Source organism: Pan paniscus, chromosome 9 (assembly GCF_029289425.2).
Source record: "Pan paniscus chromosome 9, NHGRI_mPanPan1-v2.0_pri, whole genome shotgun sequence".
NCBI classification, from domain to species: domain Eukaryota; kingdom Metazoa; phylum Chordata; class Mammalia; order Primates; family Hominidae; genus Pan; species Pan paniscus.
Window position 1 is genome coordinate 107,438,711 of NC_073258.2, and position 26,020 is coordinate 107,464,730.

Here is a 26,020-nt window from a genome sequence, read left to right on the forward strand (position 1 = left end):
ATAAATTTACAGGAAAAAAACACAACCCCATTAAAAAGTGAGCAGAGGACATGAACAGGCATTTCTGAAAAGAAGACACACATGAAGCCAACATGCATATGAAAAAAAGCTCCACATCACTGATCATTAGAGAAATGCAAATCAAAACCACAATAAGATACCATTTAACACCAGTCAGAATGGCTATTATTAAAAAGCCAAGGGCCGGGCACGGTGGCTCACGCCTGTAATCCCAGCACTTTGGGAGGCTCACAAGGTGGGCAGATCACGAGGTCAGGAGTTCGATACCAGCCTGGCCAACATGGTGAAACCCCATCTTTATTAAAAATACAAAAAAAATTAGCCGGGCATGCTGGTGCGCCCCTGTAATCCCAGTACTTAGGAGGCTGAGGCAGGAGAATCACTTGAACCGGGAGGTGGAGGTTGCAGTGAGCCGACATCATACTACTGCTCTACAGCCTGGGTGACAGAGCGAGATTCAGTCTCAAAAAAAAAAAAAAAAAAAAAAGTAAAAAAATAACATGCTGGCAAGGTTTTGGAGAAAAAGGAACATGTATACACAGTTGTTGGGAATGTAAATTAGTTCAGCCCTGGTGGAAGACAGTGTGGAGATTCCTCAAAGACCTAAAGACAGAAATACCATTTGATCCAGCAATCCCATTACTGAGAATATACCCAGAAGAATATAAATCATTCCATTATAAAGACACATGCATGTGTATGTTAATTGCAGCACTATTCACAATAGCAAAGACATGGAATCAACCTAAATGTCCATCAGTGGTAGACTGGATAAAGAAAATGTGGTAAATACGCACTGTGGAATACTATGCAGCCATAAAAAAGAATGAGATCATGCCATTTCCAGCAACATGGATGGAGCTGGAGGCCATTATCATTAGCAAACTAATGCAGGAACAGAAAACCAAATACCGTATGTTCTCATTTATAAGTAGGAGCTAAATGATGAGACCACATGGACACATAGAGGAGAACAACACACATTGGAGCCTTTTGGAGGGTGGAGGGTGAAGGATGGGAGGAGGGAGAGGTTCAGGAAAATAACTAATGGGCAGTAGTCTTAATACCTGGGTGATAAAATAATCTGTACAACGAACCCCCATGACACTCATTTACAAATGTAAGTATGTATATACATTTGTATGTAACAAACCTGTGCTTGTACCCCTGAACTTAAAAGTTGAAAAATGCTCATCTCCACCAAATTTATAGAGGGTGAAAATGAGTTCAGAATAAGTTAGACTGAATTGCTCCAGGAAACAGCAAGACAGTAGTGACAATGGAACTGGAACCTACACCTGTAAACACAGTCAAGTTTAGCCCAACAATAAATAACAAGACTACGTAAGATAGCTCTCCATCACAAAACAACTAAACTAAGGAATAATTAATGACAATAAGAATGGAAGTCATCAGAACTTTTTACTTTTCATTTTCACAAATGTCAATTTTCTTTACTATTAATATATAATCAGTCACTTCAGAAATAAAATGTAAAAAGCCCTATACAGCAGTTTAATTTAGCAGTGAATTCCACAACAATTTTTCTAAGCTCAAATAGAACAGTCATCAATGTGTAATATATAGGTGTCAATCATTGATGTCAATCAATCAACAAACTTTTTTTTAGTGGTTATGACATTATAAATAGTCCTCTGAATGGAGACGAGTAAGTGGGGACTTGCAGAATAAGTTAATATAACTAAAAAGACAAGAAATGCTCATTGAAACAAATTAGCAATACAATGATACAACATCTGATACAACCTAAAGGAAGAAATTCTACAGGAGAAAAGGAGAGATGATGACTATGGATTTAAGTACAAAAGTTAAGAACCACATATAGCCATAGTTCAGTCTTTCCACAAAGTTTCCTTAAAGCCCATAATCAACAATTAGGACTGCACATGAGCCACACTCCCTTCTCCCTATCTTTTAAGTCCTCAAATGTATCTTTTACAGTTTGTCTCACCAAGATCTTTGTTTTGCTATAATTGAGATTTTTCAACCCAAAACAAAAATGGGGTTACATCTATGAAGGTACTTGTAAATGACTGAAAGAAGATGGTACCAGCTGCTTCAGATGTCAGAACTTTTAAATAATTCACTGCACATTGGCTGGGAGGAAACTTTTCACAATGAATTGATCTCTTGACATTTTAAATAGATCTCATGTACTTTGCTAGAAATTACAGAGACAACAGTTTTTATGAAATGGTATTTGCTTTTCCCAGTAAACATTTTGGTATCCATAAACTAAATACAGTTTTAAATTTCAATAGTAAAAATGAGAGCACATAAGGATAAATTGATTCAAGCTCCTATGATATCCAGTATTTATTACAGCAGACTTTGTAGATAAGAACACTGAAGTGCAATATTCAGTTGACTTCCAATAGGACAATCTGAATGACTTACTGGGGGGTTTGTGGAGGAGGTCAGGGGAATCATTTCACACAGCATGCCTGTTGATGATATGAGTCATGGTGCTGAGTAAGCAATCAAATGTATACAAGGATTAGGAATTATTTAGAACCTGATCATCCCAGAGCCTCGGATCCCCTCTGAAATGCTTTATTAAGTCCAAGTCCCTGGGTTGGCTCTAAAGCTCTGCCTAACAATCCATTTCTTTAGCACCTCAGGGCTGATACGGAAGGTTAGATTCTATATAAATCTAAATTAATCCCCAGCTGTAATCCCCAGCTGGTTGTTACACACTCTGGGAGTTTTGGCAACATGTTTAATAAGCATTTGGAAATCACACAAATCCTAGTTTACCTGCCTGTCACCCTTTCTCTGCTCAACAGTTTTTTCTACAAATTGTTTTTCAAAATAAAAATCCACTGCTGCTTTGGATCAATGGATGGCTCCCAAGCATGTGCAGGAAGCTTGATTCCATGGAGGTCCATGGAGCTTCTCCATCACAGCTGCAGAAATGAAGCTGGTTTCTGACTCTCTCACCTCTTGTTTGCATGCTCATTTCCTCCAATTTTCACCAAGCTCTGTGCTCTGTCCTACATCCTACCTTGGGAAAGGGTCTGACACTTATTCATACTGAAGTACAAATGATCTAAATGTAGTTCAAATTTTAACACAAAACTCAGAATTTTAAAAAAGGGTCAGTGAGTTCAGCAGTCAACTGGTCAACAGGTAATCATTAAGTGCCTTCTGTGAGCTAGGCCTGAACCAATACTTTCCTATCTCTGATGATAATATGTATGGGACAGGAGAAGACTGAGAGGGAAACAAGAGAATTTTGAGTTTTGCTGAAAATGTCTTTCCATAAAGTGATTATTTTTATTTGCTAATTTGCCCCCTGGACAACCCCATGGACAGAATAAACCTTGCTGAAATGAATAGATCCAGTTCCAGCCTCTAATAGCGGCAGACTAGTATATATAGCTCTCTGACATCTGCACGTTTGAAATCATTGTGTGAAATTGGAAAATCTTTTGTTTGTTTCAACAACTGGAAAGATCTGTGTAATGTGCAGAGCTATAAGAGAGTGACATTCTCAGAATGCTGTCTACCAGGGGGTAATCACAAATTTGTCTACTCACTACCCAGCTACTGCTCACCAAGCGATACTTGAAGGGCAAAGGAAGAGGCAGTAGAATCTGATGCATCTTGTAGAGGGGTAGAAAAGATATGAGGACAGTGACATTTTAAAGACTTTAGATGTCGGAAATATCTTTAGTTCATTCTTCTCTCAACTTGATTGGTTTAATTAGGTATTAAATTCTTGTTTAGAATTGATTTTCTCCTCAGTATTTGGCTGTTAAAAAGTAAGATGTCATTCTGTTTTTTAATCCTGGGCATGTGAATTTTCTCCTAGTCTTTCTTATCATCATCATCATCGTCTTTCTATCTCTGGTATTGTGAAAATTAATAATAATATGGCTAAGTGCATCTTTTTTATTTGGTACAATGACAATTAGTGGATCCTTTTGAACCTTTTGACGTAGCAAACTATGTCTTTCAGTTCTAGGAATTTTAAAAAAGTTATTTAATAATTTTGTATGCCTTGTTTTATATGTTTTCTTTTTATGCATTTTGGCTTAGTCAGACATTGACCTGGTAAATTAATCTTCTAATTTGTTTTCCTTTTTCTTGAATTATTCCCTCATTTTAAAACATTCTATTTTCTGGAAGATTGCATCCAACATTATTTTCCAACACATAAAGAATTTTAAAATTTCAGATATCTCATTTTAATTTCCACTCTTGTGGTATGATTATTTTTTCTTATGTTGTGTTCTTACTATTTTAAATCTATAAGAATATTAATCATCTTTTTATAGTTTTCTTTAGTTCTCTATATTGTCTCTTTTTCCTCTAGATATTAATTGACTAGATTTTGTTGTTTGCTTTTTTGTTTTGGTCTCTTTTTTCATGTCAAGGCATTCAACAAATTACTAATGTCTGTAAATATCTTTCTATTTAAGTATAAGTCATTATGACATGGTTAGAAGTTTTGTGTGTAGCAAAAAAATGTTGAATTGTAGGTTTACCCTGACCATTTTATTAGGGTTCCCAAATATCAATATATTTACTGTTTTTCCTTTGGTCCAGTTTGTCCAAGTAACAATATTCCAATCATTCCTATGGGATTACACCTGGCTTCCAGCATTCTGGAAGTTGAATTTAGGAAATAACCTGGGAATCTCACTGTTATGAATGTAGACTTTTATTTAATCCTCCCATATTTACCTTCCTGAATTTAGAATTCCTCTGGTTCAATGTCTCAGGAGAACAAACCTCTCATATCTTTCCAAAGTTAGCTGTGCCCCAAAATTTGTTCTCCCTTTATTTATTAGTAATAAAGTTCACAAAAGTACATGGCTACCCAGCTTGAAACTACATTTCCCAATTTCCCTAGCTACTATGGTTCTGCGTAATTATTAGGTTCCTAAAATAAGATTGACCTGACAAAGTTTTGAATGGCAGAAGTGAAGTAGATTCCATTTCCCTTGGCAACTGACCATTAACAGTAACTATTGATATTGGAGTTTTGCAGAAGCAGGCTCCAGTTTTTAGCTTCCTAAGTGTCAAGAAAATGGCCCAGTACTGGTGACACATTAGTCTAACATCTAACTTCATAATCATGGGAATGCATATTTAGGCATCCATTTTTCAGTTTCCTAATGTCCAAAGGCTGGTATGGCTGTGGCCATGGCTCCTGACCTAGACTATTATAGTTCCCGTGGTGAGCACAGGGGTAGGAGCTTGTGCACCTGGCCAGTTCTATATTTTATGGGTATTATTTCAAGATATCCAGCTTAGAACCTGATTTTTATCTCTTCTCATGATTCTGTAAGCACATTATTCCCTGTATATCTTATGACTTAAAATACCCTAGAGTATTTTCTACCCTTGTAGTTTTTCTGGAATCTCTTTTGGTCATATTTTGGATGTTTTAGATTATCCTCCTAATTAGGTTGGGTGTGTGTGCATGCATGTGTGCATGTGAACAGGCTGATATTTAGATTTAGAGTGAATATACTTGCTTCTTACCCACTCCCTCTTCTGTAGGACCTGAGACTTCAGCTTTCCTTTAGACATTAAGCCAAATATCACTCAGGCATACACTTTCCACCTTCCTCTCTTCCATTTTTAAATCCTCTTCCAGTCTTTGTGTGTTTGTATGTGTATATGTCATTTTGTTCCAACAAAATGGAAGAGAGGACGGTGGAAAGTGTATACCTGAGTGATATCTGGAAGTAATTTTGTTGTCGTTTCAAAAAAGATTAATTATTAACTTCAGAAAAGGGTAATGATAAACTCAGGGCCTCAATTTGCTTAATTAGAAATTTCTGTTGTTACAAATTATTCACCTGAATATCTTTTTTTGCTAAGGAATGCATTTGGATTCTATTGTAATAGCATTGGGCACTGCATTTTTGGGTGTAGGAGAAGGACGACGGTTCTGAAAGATGAAAATAAAAGACCTCAAGACACATTATGTTTTCCTAAGTGTTGTAAAGTTCCTCAATTTTTCCTATTTACCTTCTTCTTTCTACTTGAGTGGAAGAAAGGAAGGAACTCTGCCCTGTATTTCTGCTTTGTGCTTCACTGCTCCAAGATCTGATGCAGTCTGAAGATAGGTCCAATGGAACTGTAGTTATTGAGTCGGCTAGACAGCCTGAAATCCCCTGAAATGCAGTGATTCATTCTCTGGAAATACACCTTTCCAAATAAGGAAAGAAAGAATCTAGCTCATGATGAAATAAAACAGAAAAAGGATCTCACCAAATGTTTATGCGTTTTAAGGTTGCAAATATTTTTACTTGTAGATGTTGAGGTAATTTTATAATTTGAGGCAATCTGTGGGATCTAAAATTCAGGCCAATAAGTTCTCCTAAAGGGATAGTCTTCCTGTATGTCCCCTGAAAATGATAAGGCAGAGAGTCTCAGAGGCACTTCAGCGACACCCCTGCACATTTTTTTCTGCAACCCACCCCAGGAGTAGGTACTGATGGCAAAGTGTGCTTAAGTATAGGTTCATACTCTGCATACCTGATACCTGCTAGAGAGTGTACATCTTCTGGGATGTTCCTATTTGAGTGGCAAAACTAATGCCCTTTACATTCTTGAATTTTAGGATGCTAAGTAACTAAAGATCATTCTACCCCATTGACTTCTCTGGACCCTGTCAATTTTGACCTTTAAGAGCCTAAAAACTCCACTTCTAGTAAATGTCAAGGAATTTAAACTTTAAAACATTCATGCAAAAGTTTAATATGTCTATAGACAGAACTTTAAAAAGAGATGATAAGTGAGAGATTAGAAAAGATAACTGTAACCAGTTCTTGTAAGTTAAATAATTTCCTCACATTTTTCACTTCTCTGACCAAAAGTCTTTCTTAAAAACAAGTTCATCATTGTGCTTGTCTTTCTGTATAAAAGATAAAGAAGTGGAAAGAAGAAAATATGCACAATTATTTTAAAAAATTAATATTAGTTGATTTCATTACTTAAAAATTAGTACCAAATTAGATTCCTAGACTTAAGAATTCTATGTTCTCTATTTTCTATATTATTCAACCAATCAGAAATAGTTAGCCTAAATGTATTCTAAGGAGATCATGTAAATTTTAATAACTTCAGCCCCCAAGAAGGCAAATCAACCTAGGAAAATATTTGGAGGCTAAAAAAAGGGCATACTTTTTTCCTTTTCTTTAAGAGTTCAACCGACTTCTTATATGAACAATGTTTTATAGAAAATACTCCTTGCAAATTCCACTAAAATTATGCTTCTCAGAAATACTCATTTTTGTAGAGAGAAACTAAGAGAGGAGAAGAGGTATAGGTAGGCTCAGTATATCTGATCCCTTACATTTTAGAGTTTTTCTTTCCCCCATACAGGTTAGATAGAGACAAATTAGTTGATGGCATTAGTTAAGTTGCTTAAATTCTCTGGTTTCTTAATTTCCTTGTGGAAAAAGAAAGATTTTACTCTAATTTATTTCAAAGATTAGTTATAGCTCTAACATTTAGGGAAGCTTGAGAATTTATAAAGTATTCAGTTTATAGAGGATCATACAAAGCAGCGTGATCAAACATGTTAGTTTTAGACTTGCAAATCTGAAAAATTTTCAAGTAAGATCTCCAGAGGAAACACTGTCATGTTGGCCAATATCACAAAAACTGATTACAAAGCAATTTTGATTTAGTAATAGGTGACTAATGCATGAGAATCTTTGCACTTTAATAAGAGCCACAGAAAGGATTCTTAACATAGCATTTAGAGCAATCAGATTTTTCCTGATGCACAGTGTTTCACACAAAAGAGCAGTGGGAAGAACTGACTGCTAAAAGATTAAGGCCCAATTAAGACTGGTTTCAATTCTCTAGTTTAAAAATGAATACTCCAAACATACTGTATTTTATTAAATATTAAAATGTATTTAAATAATACAATTCATGATCAGTTTTTTGGAAGGTAGACTTCCAAAAGTCTACCTTCCTGTTTTGAGAGGATTTGAAACAAACATATTTCCTTAATACAACATAGTACCATATACGAACAAACAATATAATATAAAATTTTGCCATTTCCTTCAAAGGACAATGTACACACAATTGGAAAAAAGGAGAAATTTAAAACGATACAGAGGCTTGATTACATGCTAAACCTAAAAGTAAGAACTTTAAAGTTAAAAATATATTCATAAGGCATTAATTCTGAGAGTGAATAAATATGGCTTTCCAATTTCAAGGCACAGTATTAACCATACAATATATAGAATGGCTATGTGTTTTTGCCCAGTCAGCCCTGTCAATTATTTCTTTAAAGTTTTTTCATACCTTCTATACCTCTATTCCCATGATCATGGCCTTAGTTCATGACTGTACCTTAGGCTTGGAACAACGCTGTTACCTCTTCTCTTATGGTCATTTCACCTCTAGGTGTTCCCTACTCCACTCCCTGTGGAACATCACTTCCAAGTAAGCTTTTCTTTGATCATGTTGTTTCCAGGCTCAAAAACATTCAGTGGGTCTCTAATAATATATAAGATCCTCTGTTATGTAAGTTGAAAATAAATTCACAGCTTTCACTGAATGTTAGAATTTTTTTTTTTTTTTTAAGACAGGGTCTCACTCTGTTGCTGAAGCTGGAGTGCAGTGGTGTGATCACGGCTTATAGCAGCCTCCATCTCCTAGGCTTAAGTGATCCCCCTGCCTCAGCCTCTTGAGCAACTGGGACTTTAGGCACATGCACCATGTCTGGGGATTTTTTTTTTTTTTTAATTTTAGTAGAGACAAGGTCTCACTGTGTTGCCCAGACTGGTCTCAAACTCCTGAACTCAAGTGATCCTCTCCCCCAGCCTCCCAAAATGCTAGGATTGCAGGCATGAGCCACTGTGCCTGGTCTGGATGTCAGAACTATAATAATTTTTTAAATAAGCATTTTTTGGAATAATGTTAGATTTATAGAAGAATTGCAAAGATAATATAGTATAGAAGAATTGCAAAGATATATAGTATAGTTCTGCAAGAAGTGAGTTCTCTTATATTCTTTACTCAATTTCATCTAATATTAACATTCCACTTAACCTGGGTACATTTGTCAAAACTAAGAAATTAACAATGGTATATTACTATTAAGTAAATTACAGACTTTATTCAGATTTCACTGATTTTCTATTAATGCTACTTTTTCTGTTCCAGGATTTAGTACAAAATATTTGTAGAATTATCTAGACCTAACCTAGTTTATAAGTACATGAAAGATGAGATCATTTATGTGGCTTATCCAGGGCCATAAACTAATTAGTGGCAGAACAGGAGTATGAAATTCACATTCTTTTATTTGGTCATTCATTTATTTAATCAGTCAGTAGTGATTCTTAATATTTTCTGAATCATGGTCCATTTTGAAATCTGATGAGAATATTAAAAAAAACTCTTTCCAGAAACAAGCACATGTGAGTATGCATAGAAAATGCTTCATAAACACACTAATCATAAGGCTTAAATGTAACAGCAGCCCCCAAAATCCTCAACAGTAATACTTTTATCTATGTTCTACCTTGGATTTTAAGTTAGATATTACTTGAATTGTTTCCACAGCCAAACATGTTTAACACTTACTTTTCTAAAGAACTTGGCCTTTTTAGCTAAACTGTGGACATCTAAAAGAAGCTTCAGAAAGGATTATTAAACCTGTGTTAATTACAAAATAAATATTGACCTCCAGGCCACTAGAAATGGTGCCATTTTTAATGGAGAAAGGGAAAGGAAAATGTAAGGAGTGACTTTTTCTTTTGCTTTAAATCATGCTTAATTACCTTAGTAACTAATTTTCACCTTATGGTATTTTAGATAACGTGGAAAATTTACTTAAGCTTGGCATTCTTTGTAAACGTTATTTATGACATATATTTATGTATATGATTCCCACATTTAAGCAGAGTTGCCAATCACAGTATTTATACTTCAAGGAAATTCTTTCTGTGTGTGAAATTAACAGATGTCTCCCATATAAATAGGAATTATCGACATGAATACCAGATTAATGCCTTTAAATTCTGAATCCTGGAACTAGGTAATTAACTTTTTAGCACTGCCGTCATGAGAAGAGAGAACCACCAAGCTTTCCCTTCATACTAGTTAGGAATGGGACCTAAAGAAAAACAGCAAAACTTTACTTCTAGATTTAATCTTATGCCTAATTATATAAGCCAAACCTATGCCAAATAATAAACTAAATCATAAAGAAAAATATGTCTTTTTTCTTTTTTTTCTTTTTTTTTTGAGGCGGAGTCTCGGTCTGTCGCCCAGGCTGGAGTGCAGTGGCGCCATCTCGGCTCACTGCAAGCTCCGCCTCCCAGGTTCACGCCATTCTCCTGCCTCAGCCTCACGAGTAGCTGGGACTACAGGCGCCCGTCCCCTCGCCTGGCTAATTTTTTTTGTATTTTTAGTAGAGACGGGGTTTCACCGTGTTAGCCAGGATGGTCTCGATCTCCTGACTTCGTGATCCGCCCGCCTCGGCCTCCCAGGGAAAAATATGTCTTAAATTGCCAGACGTACTCTTCATTTCATATCTAGGAAAACAACCAACCACTTTTGCAAAGTACATAATTATATATTTTCTCATTGATTCTTACACATTTTAGCAATTAGACCTTTAAGAGTAAGCTAATAGGTAAGTTTTTACTATTTTTACTGTAAAAATAACTGCAACATTATATTCTGATTTTTAAAGACTTCACTGCAATGGCCTTAAATATGCTGGTAAATATATGGAATGACTGAAGTGGAATATTCTAAAATCCCCCTACCCCCCAAAAAGACAGACTTATTTTTAAAAAATTGGGAAGGCATCAGATTCCTGATCCACAGAATTACATTTTCTGGGGAAAATGCTTTTTGATATAGCAGGGAGACAAAGAAAGAGATAGTAAAAAGAACTATTGAAATGAGTAGAATATCTCATTCAATTTTGCTAGATATGACTTTTATTGGCACAGTTAAAAGGGTAATATTAATGTTGCTGTTTGTAATTGGAAAAATAGAAATGTAATTCTTGAGGCACCGCTCCAGTTTATCCTTTTGGGAAAACTACTAAGTCATTTGTCTTTACTGATTATATTTCTTTTGTAAAATATGTTTACTGTTTTGGTGCTTCCATAGAGAAAAGGATAAGATGATTAATAAAGTTATTTAAAAGACTGAAGGATAGTAGCATGCCAGCCCGAATACTTTTTATTTTCTTTAAATATCAAATCACTAGTGCAGATGAGCATGTTGATTTTTTTTTTTAAGAAAAGGCTACAGAAAAACTACTAGATAAGAATTTCTTGAAGTTTCTTTGGATCTTTCTTTCCCCACATTAAGCGTCCATAGGAAGAAGAGTAAATATTTATAACATAGTATCTCATCCTTGTATAATAATTATATTGACAAAGGAACAGAAGCAGAGTTTCTAGCTAGTGTTTTTGACTAGTATTACTGATTAAACTATATCGAAGGTATAGTTTAATGAAATAAAAACTATACCCAAGGAATGTCATCATTCTTCAGTTATTCCATTCGTCTTTCTCTGAATTTACCAGAAAGATTTGCATTCCTCCAAATTGTTTATAAAGTAAATTCCTAAAAGCCTATATTCCCAGTAAATTATTATATGCATTAGAGACATGCTTACACAAAATGTTTTTTAGCCTCACAGAGGCAACAGACAATTTTTTTTTTCACTTGGAAGCTTCCACTTGCCACAAGTTTGTCCCATATACTCATGTTCATTTCAGAGCTAGAGACAGAGATACTAATATAGTTAGAAATACAGACACTCCAAATAAACACGTTAGAAATAATATCCTTCCTTTTTATTATCCTGAGGATAAAAACAACTCCAGAATAGCAAAAGTTCAACCTGAGGGCATTATATCTACAAAGAGAAAACGAATCTCCCTTGCTCTAATTCCACTTTGCTCCCCACTGCTCTCTTCACCATTTTCTTGCAGAAGAAATCATCTCAACGAGGCTAGTAATATTCAGAAATTAATGGGTCTTTAAAAAAAATAAAATTTGTGCTCATAAAAGTAGAGAGTTGAATTGTGGGTATTAAAGGCTAGGAAGGGTAAGAGGGGAGGAGACAATGTAGAGAAGTTAACAGATACAAAATTTCAGCTAGATAGCAGGAATAAATTCTGGTGTTCTGTAGCACTTGGGGTGAATACGGTTAATGATAATTTATTGTGTATTTTCAGAAAGCTAGAAGAGCAGAGTTTGAATGTTCCTCACAAAAAGAAATGATAAATGTTTGAGGTGATAGTTATGCTAATTATCCTGATTTAATCATTATGCATTGTAAACACTTATCAAAATATTACTCTGTATCCTATAAACATGTACTATAATGTGTCAGCTAAAAAATTTAAAAAGTAATTATTGTTTTTTTCCATGTTATTTCAAGTAGTTATCAACCCATGGGACAGCTTGGCCACAGATAAGATCTCAGGCTTTAGAGTAGGGCAGCTACGGGTTTGAATTATGACTCCCGCACTTATTTAGCTCAATGTTCTTAGTGACTTATTTAACCTAAGTTTCAGTTTTTCTCATCTGAAAAACAAAGATAATCACAATTCAGAACTCACACTCTTGCTGTAAGGATTAAATGACAATATAAATAAATTGTAAGTAATTCAATAAATGTTTGCTGTGACTATGATGAGATATTGGAGCTAAAAGATGCATGAGAGCTCATCTAGGACATCAAATAGCTTAACCAATATTAGATGCAGTTCTCTTAATTCCTAGGGTAGGAATTATGCACTGTATCAAACTCTTGCACAAAAATGTGGTCTGTGCAATTTTAAACTTGGTGCTAGAGGTCTAAAGAGAAATTAAATATTATAACTTCTTGAGTTTTGTAAGAGATGATATGTGGGTATCTATGTCTGAGGGCAGGTTATGCAGTGAGAGGACTGCAGTCATCTTTATAAAAACTGCTTATTTCTCAGGATAGCTTCTTAGTCTTCTCCTCAAGCCAAGGGCTCTACTGCTTCTTAAATATAGAAATATAATTCAGTCCTACACTAGATTCCTGTCTTCAGGAATCTATATCTTAAGTCCCAGTAAAAATCCTTTACAAGCCAGAGGTCTCATTTGTGAAAGTCCTTTTTCCTCCCCAGATTTTGCTTACATAATTTATATGTTTTTTTTTTTTAAATCCTCAAAGACAAGTATGCAGAAGTAAGATTGGGGCTATATTTCCAGGCAGGTTTTAGCATTTAAATTTTCCCTTCTTGTAGGAAGAATAACCCCCACCTCCCAAGATGTCCACATCCCAATCCCTGAAAAATGTGAATATGTTAGGTCTCATGGTATGACGTTTAATATTGAGTGTCAACTTGATTGAATTGAAGGATGCAAAGTATTGTTCTTGGGTGTATCTTTGAGAGAATTGCCAAAGGAGATTAACATTTGAGTCAGTGGACTGGGAAGGGCGGACCCACCCTCAAGCTGGGTGGACACAATCTAATCTATTCCAGCACAGCCAGAATAAAACCAGGCAGAAGAACGTGGAAAGATTAGACTGGTTTAGTCTTCTGGCCTACATATTTCTCTCATGCTGAATGCTTCCTGCCCTTGAACATTGGACTCCAAGTTCTTCAGCTTTGAGACTTTGACTGTCTCCTTGCTGCTCAGCTTGCAGACGCCCTATTGTGGGACTTTACCTTGTGATCCTGTGAGTCAATACTCCTTAATAAACTCCCCTTTATACATACATCTATCCTATTAGTTCTGTCCCTCTAGAGAACCCTGACTAATACACATGGCAATGATGAATTAAGGGTGCAGATGGAATTAAGATTGCTAATCAGATGACATTAAAATAGAGAAATTACCATGGATTATCCAGTGGGCCTGACATAATCACAAGAGTCCTTAAAAGTAGAAGAGGGAGGAAGAGTCAGTAAAAGATATGTGATGATAGAAGTAGAATTAGAAAGATGAACTATTATTGGCTTTGATGATGGAAGAAGAAGGTTCTGAACAGAGGAATGAGAGTGGCCTCAAAGCTGGAAAAGGCAAGAAAGCATGTTATCACCTAGAACTTTCAGCAAAGAATGAAGGCCTCATGACGCCCACGCTGATTTTAGCTAGGTGAGACCTGTGTCAGACTTGTGCCCTATAGAACTATAAAATAATGTTTGTGTTGTTGAAGCCAACAGTAAGTAATTAATCTAATTAGTAAGCAATCACATATATATGATTACTTACTAATTAGATTAATTATATACTATATATACGATTACATACTTACATATATATGATTACTTATTAAGTAATGATTACTTAGTAATCATATGTATATAGATATACATATATGATTCCCACATTTAAGCAGAGGTACATAATTCAATTAATCATGTGATTAATTGAATTAATTATGTACCTTTGCTTAAATTTGGGAATTTTCCATGTACACAGCCAATTTTTAATCGTATGACTATGATTTAGAAAGTCATCAGTAGGGGACTTTTGTTAATAAAAACACATAGGAATAAATTGATTACTATCTCAGCTCTTAGTTACAGCTCACAATGCACCTTTGACCAAATTACCAAACCCATTCTTTCTCTCGAATTTCCAGATGAGGTCTGTAATCCTACTAGCACACATCATTCATCATGGCTAAATTTATAAATTATGAGATTCAAGTGAAGGAATAAGATGGTTTCTTCCTCCATGGAAAGAACAGGATGAAGCAATAAATGAATGTCTAATATGTTCCAAGTATAAGGAGCTTTAAAAATATCACATTAAATGCCAACAATAATCTTCATAAACATGTACCCATTTTAGAGATGAGATAACTTGGTCCAAAGAAATTAAGTCACTAAAGTTCATGTAGACAGGAAACTTTAGAGCCTGGATTCTACCTTAGGCACTTTGATTCTGAGCTCATGCACTTCACCACTGCCTAATCTGCTCGACTGTACATGCTCTCATACAATGAGCTGTTCAGGTAGCAGTGGTTAGGAAGAAGCTTGGTTTTAACAGAAAGAAGCCTTTCACAGTCATTTAAAAATAGGCATTCTAAAACATCTGGAAGTAGATCAATTGTAAAATGAGAAAAGCAAAAATGTTTAAAGATTAAGAAAAATTTCATACCAAAGAAATTCAAGTCTTTCTACATTTTTAGTTTGCACTGTAGCAAGAAAAAATAATTATGCTGAGATAAATCATTTATTTCAAAATTTGCTAAAGCCATCCTTCATATAAGCAATTATTTCTGTTTTATAGATCAGCAGCATGATGTTAAGACAGTTGTTTATAACATATGCATTATTTTAAAATATATATTATATGCAGTAAAGTAATATATTAGTATATATAATATATATATTATATGCACTAAAGTGCATATATTAATGGTGCATATATTATGTGCACTATTTAAAATCCATATCCCATAAAAATCTTATCCCATCATTGGGATGATGGGAACAAAAATGTGTGTAAACACATTTATTGAAGAAAAATGAAAATGTCTAATTTGGAAAACTTAAAACTCAATAAAAATTTCTTTTTTGTAATGTCAGGTAAATAATGTTCATAGGAACAAACTTTGTGATAATTAAAAAATAGAAAATATACCGGTGTTGATCAACAGAGGAATATATGTATGAAATATTAAAATATGGTCGAGTCATACACTGAAATGCCATACAGCAATTAAAATGATGAGCTAGAGCTGTCTATGATTTAGACAGTCATCAGTAAGGGACTTTTGTTAATAAAAACACATAGGAATAAACTGATTACTATCTCAGTTCTTAGTTACAGCTCAAAATGCACCTTTGACCAAATTACCAAACCCATTCTTTCTTTGGAATTTCCAAAGAAAGATGTTCCAACATGGATAGATCTTAAAAGTATTAAATTGTGTTTAAAAGAAACCAAAGTTAGTGATAACAGTCATACAGTAAAATGCCATTTATGAAAATTAAAACATGTAAAATAAAATTATATTGTTCATGGATACATATGTAGAAAGTTAATATATAGAACATGGGACTGGGGCAGGGCGCAGTGGCTCAGGCCTATAATCTCAGCACTTTGGGAGGCCGAGGAGGGCAGATCACGAGGTCAGGAGATGGAGACCATCCTGGCTAAAAAGATGAAACCCCGTCTCTACTAAAAATACAAAAAATTAGCCAGGCATGGTGGCATGCACCTGTAGTCCCAGCTACTTGGGAGGCTAAGGCAGGAGAATCCCTTGAACCCGGGAGGTGGAGGTTGCAGTGAGCGGAGATTGTGCCACTGCACTCCATTCTGGGCGACAGAGTAAGACTCGTCTCAAAAAAAAGAAGAAAAAACAAAACACAGGACTTTGAAACACACCAAACTCATTAGGATGTCACAATGAAAGATTGAGAAAATTCCAAAGAAAATGTTTTGTTTATTTTTATTAAGAAATATCTGAAGCAAAATATAAAGTGTATAACTGTGGTAGGATCATGGATATTATATTATCTTTTCAGTACTCCACAATAGTTACAAAAATATTTTAAAAATTCAATTATTTGAATATTTCAGACAAAATGGATTAGGAATGAACAATTCAAAAAATGATTTCAATTTATCATAATATCAAAACAGTCCACTTCCAAAGTTTATAATAATCATATAGTTTTCAAGATAAACCGGTAATGTTGGACATTCTACAGAATGTAATTCAGGGATAAAATAGAGATTTCAAACTCTCATGAGCTTAATACTGGGTTTTACTTCATAAATTATATTTGTTCCAAGAATCTACCCACCTGTCAGCTCAACATGTCTATCTATGGCTCTGTTTGATTTTGGGGGGCCTGGGGGTGAAGGTGCAGAACAATAACACAACAGTAAGCTTCAGTGTATGCAGTAGTTGAAATGATTTCATTCCTCAGACCTTGTTAATCACTAAGGATCATCATAAACTGTGAAAAAAGACTACAAAAACTCTGAGTCATCACCAAAATGCACAGACTTGTATGGCTGGCAGAGTTTATTTTTTAATCCATCACTATGTAAACAAAGCCAGCTACTGTTATGATGTCTAAGCAACAGGGCATGAACTCCTCACACAGGTTGGGCCCATTCTTTTACACATCTTTTTTTTTTTTTTTTTTTAAGTGAAGTTGTCACAGAAGACATAAATCTACACTAAGTTACACAAACATGGAAAATAAGTTTCAATACCATGATGGGAATAAATGGAACCATGTAATAGGATATGAGTGAGGTAGCTGATCTTCAGTAACTTTTTTTCATCGTATAGAGCAGAAAGTATCAGAATCACTGATCTCTACTAGAGAATTTGACAAAATTCAATTTGCCATGGTAATTGTTCTCAGATCATCTGTAATATGCCCAGAATTGTGTTGGGAAAATTGGGAGAAGTTTAAAAGATGCAAATCCTCTTATAAACATCCTGAAAATAGCAGATAGTTCTTAGATAAGTAATGATTATATAGAATCCTGAAACTTTGTCCAGAAGTTGTCTGTGAGGCCCTCAAAATCTCTTGGGTTCCTTAAAATTACTAAGAGGTGTGTCTTTATTCAAAAACGGTAAAATCAAGGTATTCACTACTTTAATGAGCTTAGCAAGAGCTTTAAAATGTATTTTTAATGTGAACTTTCTCTTGATTTTATATTTGTAGTTTCAGTTTTCTTTCTCATCTATTTTGCAGAATCTGGAAGTATCTGCTTTCATCTAAAAACTTTAAATTCCCTCTCTGGAATTTCTGATACCAAATTACCCTCTAATTTGGTATCAAAAGTTTGAAAATATCACTATTTTATTTATTATTATAGTCAACTTTTATTATCTTTATATTCAAATTTTCTGCTTGAGTTTTTTGTAACCATGTCAATAGAAAAATCAATGGCCACTATTCCTACTATACATTTTTTTCAGTATGATTCTAAGTTACCTAAAACATGAAATTAATTAAGCAGCTATACAGTAATGCCCAGAATAAAGCCAAAGTGTGATAAAGTAGAACATTTTCATGCTTTTCTTTGCTGTTAATTTTGAAGATGTCCATCTTATCAATGTATTTATTCATTAATTTGATAAATATTTACAGAGTGCTTATTATGGGCTAGACATTTTTTATAAGTTTGGGGATATAATGATGAGCCAAACTCATCATTATGACTGTGAGAGACACAGTCGCTGCCCATATACAGGGCTTAATATCTAATAGGGGAGATTTCTACCAGACACAAAATAAGAATGAATTCAGGAGGCAAAAATGTGTAGTGTTGTCAAAGATTACCTTTAAGATAAAAAGAATTTAATGTTTTACTCTGTACCTGGTATAGCAGAGCATTCAAAATCCCAAAGTCCAAAATGCTCCAAAATCTGAAACTTTTTGAGAACCAACATGATACTCAAAGGAAATGCTCTTTGGAACATATTGGATTTCAGATTTTCAAATTTGGGATGCTCACCAGGTAATATGCACAAATATTCCAAAACTCAAAAAATTTCAAACCGTAAAACACTTGTGGTCCCAAGCATTTTGAGTAAGGTATAATTTATATATATATATATATAAATTTAAAGACTATTTATTTATTTATTCAAAAAAACAGTCCAACCACCTTTTCTATTGTATTTCTTCCATTTTTATAAACAGAAACATTTTGAAAATATTGAGATTTCTATTATAATGCAGATCCTTAAGAACATTTGCTCTCCTGTATTTTAAACAGGTATACTTAAGAAGGACAGAGACTGTGGGAAATGACAAACCTATATTCACCTCTCAGTCATGTCAGATTTTTCATGCACTCTCACAGAGTGCAAATAAAAGTTTGTGTCACAATTACTATCTATCTTTTGGGTTTGGGCAGTTCTACTCATAATATCTTGGAGAATGACAGGATCAAGAAAAAGAACAGGGTCTCGCAGATGACAGCATAGCAGCCCAAAACAAAGGCAAAGACAGGAAGGAGGAGGCCAGAGAACACTTACTGGTAAGTGGTTGGGCTGACATTGATGCGCCGAGGGTGACTTCCCGACTCAAATTTGCTTGCCAGTGTGACATTATTTCCAAACAGGCAATAACGTGGCATTCGCACCCCAACAACTCCAGCCAGCACGGAGCCCGAGTGAATTCCTATCCTCATCTAAAGAAGAATGAAAGAGGAAAAGGAACATATTTGTTTCCATTTGGTATGCAATTATTTTAATGAAAGGCACTGCTAATTAATAATAATAATAAAAAAAAAACTATGACCTCCTCAAAGACAGGAACTGAGTCCTGGTCATTTTTGTGAGCCTAATAGCTGGATCATTATAGGGCTCAAAGAACATAAATGCTATTGAATACACAAATGAATGGATTAAGTATATGAAAAAATTTATGTTTAATTTGCTACATAAATCTGGTTATGTTACAGGTTAAATCAGATTTCATCTGTATGTAATATGGTCTAACTTGAAAAGTATATTTTTCTCCACTTTCTCCCTCCAGTTATTCTTAAATAAAACCTTATTTGTTCCTTTCATAGCATTAAACATAATTATAAATTAAATATTTATATTTCTGTTTATTTTGTTTAAATGTTGGATTTTCCCATCAGAGAAGGATATAGTTATATATATTATATACATGTATATAATATATATAACTATATTATATGTAACTATATATAATATACATGTATATTATATATAGTTACTAATAATTTTATATTATGTATTATATAGTTATAATTATATTATATATAATATAACTGTATATTATATATAATATATAAATATATATAATTTATATATTTATATGTTTATATATAAAATATTTTATATATAAATATTTTATATTTATATTTACATAAATATTTATATAAATTTATATATATAATTTATATATATAAATTATATATAATATATAAATTATATATTATAATATATAATATATGTTATATATTATAATATATAATATATGTTATATATTATAATATATAATATATGTTATATATTATAATATATAATATATGTTATATATAATCATATAATATGTTATATAAATATATAATATATAATATTATATATAAATATAACATAGTTATATATAATATACATGTATATAATATATAGTTATATATTATATACACATATATAATATATAGTTTTATATATAATATATAGTTATATATATTATATACAGTTATATATTATACATATATATTATATACATGTATATTATATAGTTATATATAATATACATGTATATTATATAGTTATATATAATGTACATGTATATAATATATAGTTATATATAATATACATGTATATAATATATAGTTATATGTTATATACATGTATAAAATATATAGTCATATATAATATATACATGTATATAATATAGTTATATATAATATATAGTTATATATTATATACATGTATATAATATAGTTATATATATCATATAGTTATATATTATATACATGTATATAGTATATATATTTCTTTACTGCTGAATATTCGACATTTAGTATAGTACCTAGAGCAAAGCAGGTATTCAACATTAGTGATAAATGTTGAATAAATTGGCTGAATTCCCCATTTTACTCCATTTTAAAATTGAGTTAAAATAGAGACTTCAACCCTTGAGACAGTCAATAGGCATTGATTAAAAATTCTGAAGAGTAAATTAAGTGCTGTGTATTTACTCTCTGATTAGTCTGTCTGGTCCATGCCTTGAAAAAGCTCTCAGTGTACAGTTGATATATAATTAAACATGATAACAGTAATGGGGTTATATTGACACAGTCTACACCAAATAACTGAAGCTAATGGATAACAAGTGGGAGATGATATCCTTAGTTCTAGGGGAAGGTAGAGTGTTCCTTGGAGGGAGGAAACCTGACCCCTAGATGCCTACCAAGTAGCCAAATATCACCCCTTCACCACCAGGCTCTCTTTGCCACTCTGGTTGTAAGGAAAAAAGTCAGTCTGAGAACAACCCTTGTCTTGGGGCTGGAGACTTCTGCATATATCAACTCATAAAAAGATAGGTTGAAACTAATGTGACCTAGCTGCATCCCCTTATAACCTTTTCACCTACTTTTAAAAAACTGACTCTAAAATTTATTTGAAAATTCAGTATGGTAGAAAGAGTCAAGATATATCTGAGAAAGATGACAAGTTACAGTATTTGCCCTACCAGAAACATATCTAATTAGTGCATAGATAGCATCATATAAACAAATAGACAAATGGAGCATTTAACCCAGAAAGGCTGCCATGCATATGTAGGTGCTAGATTTATAAAAGAGTTGGCATTTCAGATAAGTGAGAAAAAGATGTCCTTTTTATTAGAATGCTCTGGATCAACTTTGTTTTATGTGGAAAAAACATTCCAAGTAAATTAAAGATCTTGATGTAGCAGACATAACTTCGCAGCTTTAAAAATAATTGTATTAATTAAGAAACAATTGGTAGTATCAGTAAAACTGCAAAATATAGATACTTTGAAAACATAGACTTTTATTTGTCTTTCAATAATAGTTCCTAGATGGGTCATCCAGATTGCCAGGCTGCTCTATTCCCCTCAGTAATTCAAGGACCTGGTCCTTTTCATTGGTCCTTCTTCATGTCTTGGCACATATCCAGAGCACCCTCATGTTCCAACTCATGGGATGTGGAAAGATAGCAAATTTATCATTTAAAGTGACCTTCATTTCTTTGTGTAGATCCATTTGTATCTGGTATCATTTTTCTTCTTCCTACAGGACTTCTTAAATATTTCTTATACTGTAGGCCCACTGATAATAAATTCCGTCTGCTTTTTTATGTTTAAAAGTCTTAATTTTGTCTTCATATGTGAAAGATACTTTCACTGCATATTGAATTCTAGGTTTAAAGAGTTTTTTACCCCCAGTAGTTTAAAGATGCTGCTCCACTGGCTCCCATCTTGCATCATTTTGGATATAAAATCTGCTATCATCTTTATCTTAATTCTTCTATATATAACATATCTTTTACTTCTGGTTGCTTTTAAGTTTTTCTTTTATCATCAGTTTTAGGTAATTTAGTTATGATTTACCTTGATGTTTTTTTCTTGTGTTTTGGGTTTGTTGAGCTCTTGGATCTGTGGGTTTATAGTTTTTATCAAATTTGGTAATTTTCTATTTCTTTGAATATTTTTTTCTGTCTACCTCTCCCTCTCAGAGATTCCAATTACACATATGTTAGGAGCTTGAATTACTTCCAAAGTCCACTGATGATCTATTCATTTAAAATAATTTTCTCCATTTATTTGGGATAATTTCTATTGCTATGTCTTCAAATTTATAATATTTTCTTTTGCAATGTCTAATTTGTTATTAATCACATTCAACATATTTTTCATCTCAGACATTGTAATTTTCCTCTATAGAAGTTCAATTTGGAATTTTTAAAAATCTTCCAGGTATCAATTTAGCTTTTGAAAATATGGAATACAGTTAAAAATCACCGTTTTAATGCCCTTGTCTGCTAATTCTAACATCTGTTTCAGCTCTGTACCTATCCATTTGGATTAATTTTTCTCTTCATTATGAGTCCCATGTCTCAGATTTTCTTTATGTCTAGTAATTTTGGATTGGATGCCAGATATCATAAATTTGACTTCTTAAGTGCTGGATATTTTTATAATCTCATAAATATTATTGAGCTTTGTTCTGGGATGCAGTTTAATGACTTGGAAAAAATTTGTTCCTTTCAAGTCTTGCTTTTAAGATTTGTTAGGCAAGACTGGAACAGTGTTTCATGAAGGGCTAATTACCCTCCCTTACTAAGGCAAGAACCTTGAGTACTCTCCGCAGTGTCCTTGATTTATGAGGTTTTCCATTCTGCCTGATGGAAACAGGCATTGTTTTCCAAGTCCTGTATAAGTGCTAGGTGCTTTTCCATCTGATCTTTTGGGTATCTCCCTCACACCAGGGCTCAAGTAGTTTCTTCACATATGTGCACTAATCACTACCCTGAAGAATATGTAATGAGGATCCTTGGAAGATGTCAGAGGGTCTTTTTGCAACTCTTACTTCTCTGATACTCTTGTCGATGACCTTTAGCCTCCTTGGTCTCCCAAGACTCTCAGCTCCATCTCTTCAACTCAAGAAGTTTGTTGGGTATCTCCTGGTTTGCCCCTCCCTGAGCCACAGCCTGGATGCCTCTCAAGGCATTTAGCTAGGACAATCATAGGGCTCATTTAATTTGTTTCTTATCTCTCAGGAATCACTATCTTCCATTGTCTAATGTCCACTGTCATGAAAACTGTTCTTTTGTATGTTTTGTCCTGATTTTAAAAAGTTTTTTTAAAGATGAGACTGCAAATCTAGTCACTGTACTCCATATTGGCTGGAAGCAGAAGTGAGACCTACTTTTTAAAAAAAGTAAACTATTTGAAAAACTTAAGCCTGTTTCTGATGAGGGATTCTCTATTTGGACTGAAAGCAAAACATGCTGAGTAGCAGTATTCCTCTTACACAAACTAAGTGTAAAGCACCTTTCTCTAAAATCAAAATCAGCAAAGCACACTGCAATATTAGTATGTTTCTTTTTTTTTTTTTTTTTTTTTTTGAGACAGAGTCTCGTCCTGTTGCCCAGGCTGGAGTGCAGTGGCACGATCTCAGCTCACTGCAAACTCCGTCTCCCGGGTTCACGCCATTCTCCTGCCTCAGCCTTCCGAGTAGCTGGGACTCCAGGCGCCCGCCACCACGCCTAGCTAATTTTTTGTATTTTTAGTACAGACAGGGTTTTACCGTGTTAGCCAGGATGGTCTCAATCTCCTGACCTTGTGATCTGCCCTCCTCGGCCTCCCAAAGTGCTGGGATTACAGGCGTGAGCCACCGCGCCCAGCCCAATATTAGTATATTTCTTTGGGTTTGTTTACTTTCAGAAGGTCAATTTATATTGTTATCTTGTGCAATGCATGTTTGCTAGAAGTACACCCAAACTTTAGATGCTAAGACTGTCCGTTTGAGATTCTAATTACTACAGCGATCTTTTCAAGCAGGAGGAGAGCAGAAGTGAGTATTACACTGACACATTTTACAGACTCTTTTTTTCTTTTCTTTCTGTTAAAAAAAAAAAAAAAAAACTCCATACTCCATACCAACTATTTGAAAGGCCTATCTAGTTCTATTTCTGCCTCCTTTCAAAAGACCTGAGGCTTTCTTTTCAGCCTAATTTTTAGAATTATAATTTATTATAACCTGAAAAATGCTGAAGACAAAAACTCTGATATCCTTGAGAGGGCAGAGGGTCATAGAGAGGAACAGTCATTAAAAAAAATGTCTTGTCTCTTAGAAAACTATCTAAAAGAGGCACAAGAGTATCAACAACCACATAAACAGCACTGACCCACAGTCACTATCCTATCATGGAACAGGACTCAGAGAATTATTTAGTTTGGGAAGTAAGGCGATACCACTGGAAACTTACAAGCTGAATCAGCAGACTGTTTTCTTTTGCATTTCTTCTGATAATTTATTGAGATTTCCCAGGAATTGTTGCCTATATAAGGAAGTCACTGATTCCCTCATTCAAAATGTGCCAAGAGTATCTAGCAGTAAGACAAACAGTGAGATACATTTAACTATCAATGAGGGCTTTACATTCATTTGGGCAAGATTTAACTTTGTTTAAATGGGTTAACCAAGCAGTAACATTTGCATCCATCTGGCCAGTATGCTCTAGTTAAAGGAGATTACTTTGCACTAAACCAATGGTTCTCACCTGAGGTCATCTGAGCCCCTCAGTGGACATTTGGCAATGTCTGGAAGCATTTTTGATTCTCACAACTGGGAGGGAGAGGTGCTACTGGCATCTATCTGTTAGAGTTAGAAATTCCTGTAACAGCTCCCCAGCCCTGGGAAAGAATTTTCCAGCCCCAAATATCAACAGTGCCAAGACTGAGAAACTCTGTACTCAGTAGACCTCTAGCAACCTATTAATCTTGGTAAACGAGGATAAACAGAAATATAAATGCTTTCATCTGATCAAAGCTTTGACAAAGCATACTAGACTTTATTTTAAGAGAGTGTTCATGGAAAAAAAATATTTGTCCTAGGGATTTATTGAAAAACACAAAAACTTAAGGATATCTCGTGAGGTTAGGCTATCTATCACCCAATCTTTTATATATCCAATGTATAAAATAATGCAAAACTCTGGGACACGTTAAAGTCCCCAATTATCAAAAGATTCAGTTATTCTCACAATATTCTGCTTCTTTATTACCAGGTTCACAAACAACTGCATTAAAAAAATTCCTCCTGCAACTTTTAAAAGTAGAATGCTTGTACAGTTCTATCTCAGCAAGCCAAAACTCTCTTTTAGCTTAGTAAAGGAGGAGTGTCGGATTAGGAGGGCAGCACAGATCCTTTAGTCCAGCTCCCTCATTTTACAAATAGACTGAAGCTCAAAAGAGCACAATGAAAACATTACATTAGTGTTAGGCTCAGCTCTAGATCTTAGTTCACTTGGCTCCGAGTTCAGCGCATTATTAAAAAATGCCCAAATTTAAGTGATGCCTCGGGCTGTTTCTTCTGGGCCCATCAGACTTAATCAGATAAAACAAACAAAATCAGATTTAATCTGGTTTTACCTACTTCATCTACACAGAAGAGTTAGCATATTCCAATTGAAACTCAGAAAATACTAGTTACACAATTATTAAATCCAACACCAGAAACCTTCCATCCCTTCTCCATCTTATTGTTCATGCTTTTCTACACTAAATATTTCCTGACTGGTCTACTCAGCACACTCCCTAAACTGCTTGCTGCATTCAAGCCTGTGAGCTTTTACTCTTATTGATTGCCTCATCTAAAATACATCCAACCTTAATCACAGACTCTGTTCTAAGTGCTCAGCGTATAAACAGAAATAAGTCTTCATTTGTTGTTTTAGAGTTTTCATTTGCTGTAAAAGATACAATAGCTAATTGAAATTATGATCATTGCTACAAAGTTAAAGTATAAAAGAGGGCAGGGCACT

The 26,020-nt window shown here is 34.0% G+C and overlaps 1 protein-coding gene and 1 long non-coding RNA gene across 2 annotated transcripts in view; one reads left to right on the plus strand and one right to left on the minus strand.

Annotated features, from left to right (window-relative positions):
* Positions 1–26,020, plus strand: part of LOC134731207 (uncharacterized) — a 233,845-nt gene that overhangs the window by 156,125 nt on the left and 51,700 nt on the right. The window lies entirely within an intron of this gene.
* GUCY1A2 (guanylate cyclase 1 soluble subunit alpha 2) overlaps positions 1–26,020 on the minus strand; it is a 344,865-nt gene that overhangs the window by 15,446 nt on the left and 303,399 nt on the right. Inside the window, exon 7 of the mRNA XM_034933619.4 lies at positions 19,004–19,158. Within this exon, the coding sequence (XP_034789510.3) occupies positions 19,004–19,158 (155 nt within the window). The remainder of the gene's footprint in view (positions 1–19,003; positions 19,159–26,020) is intronic.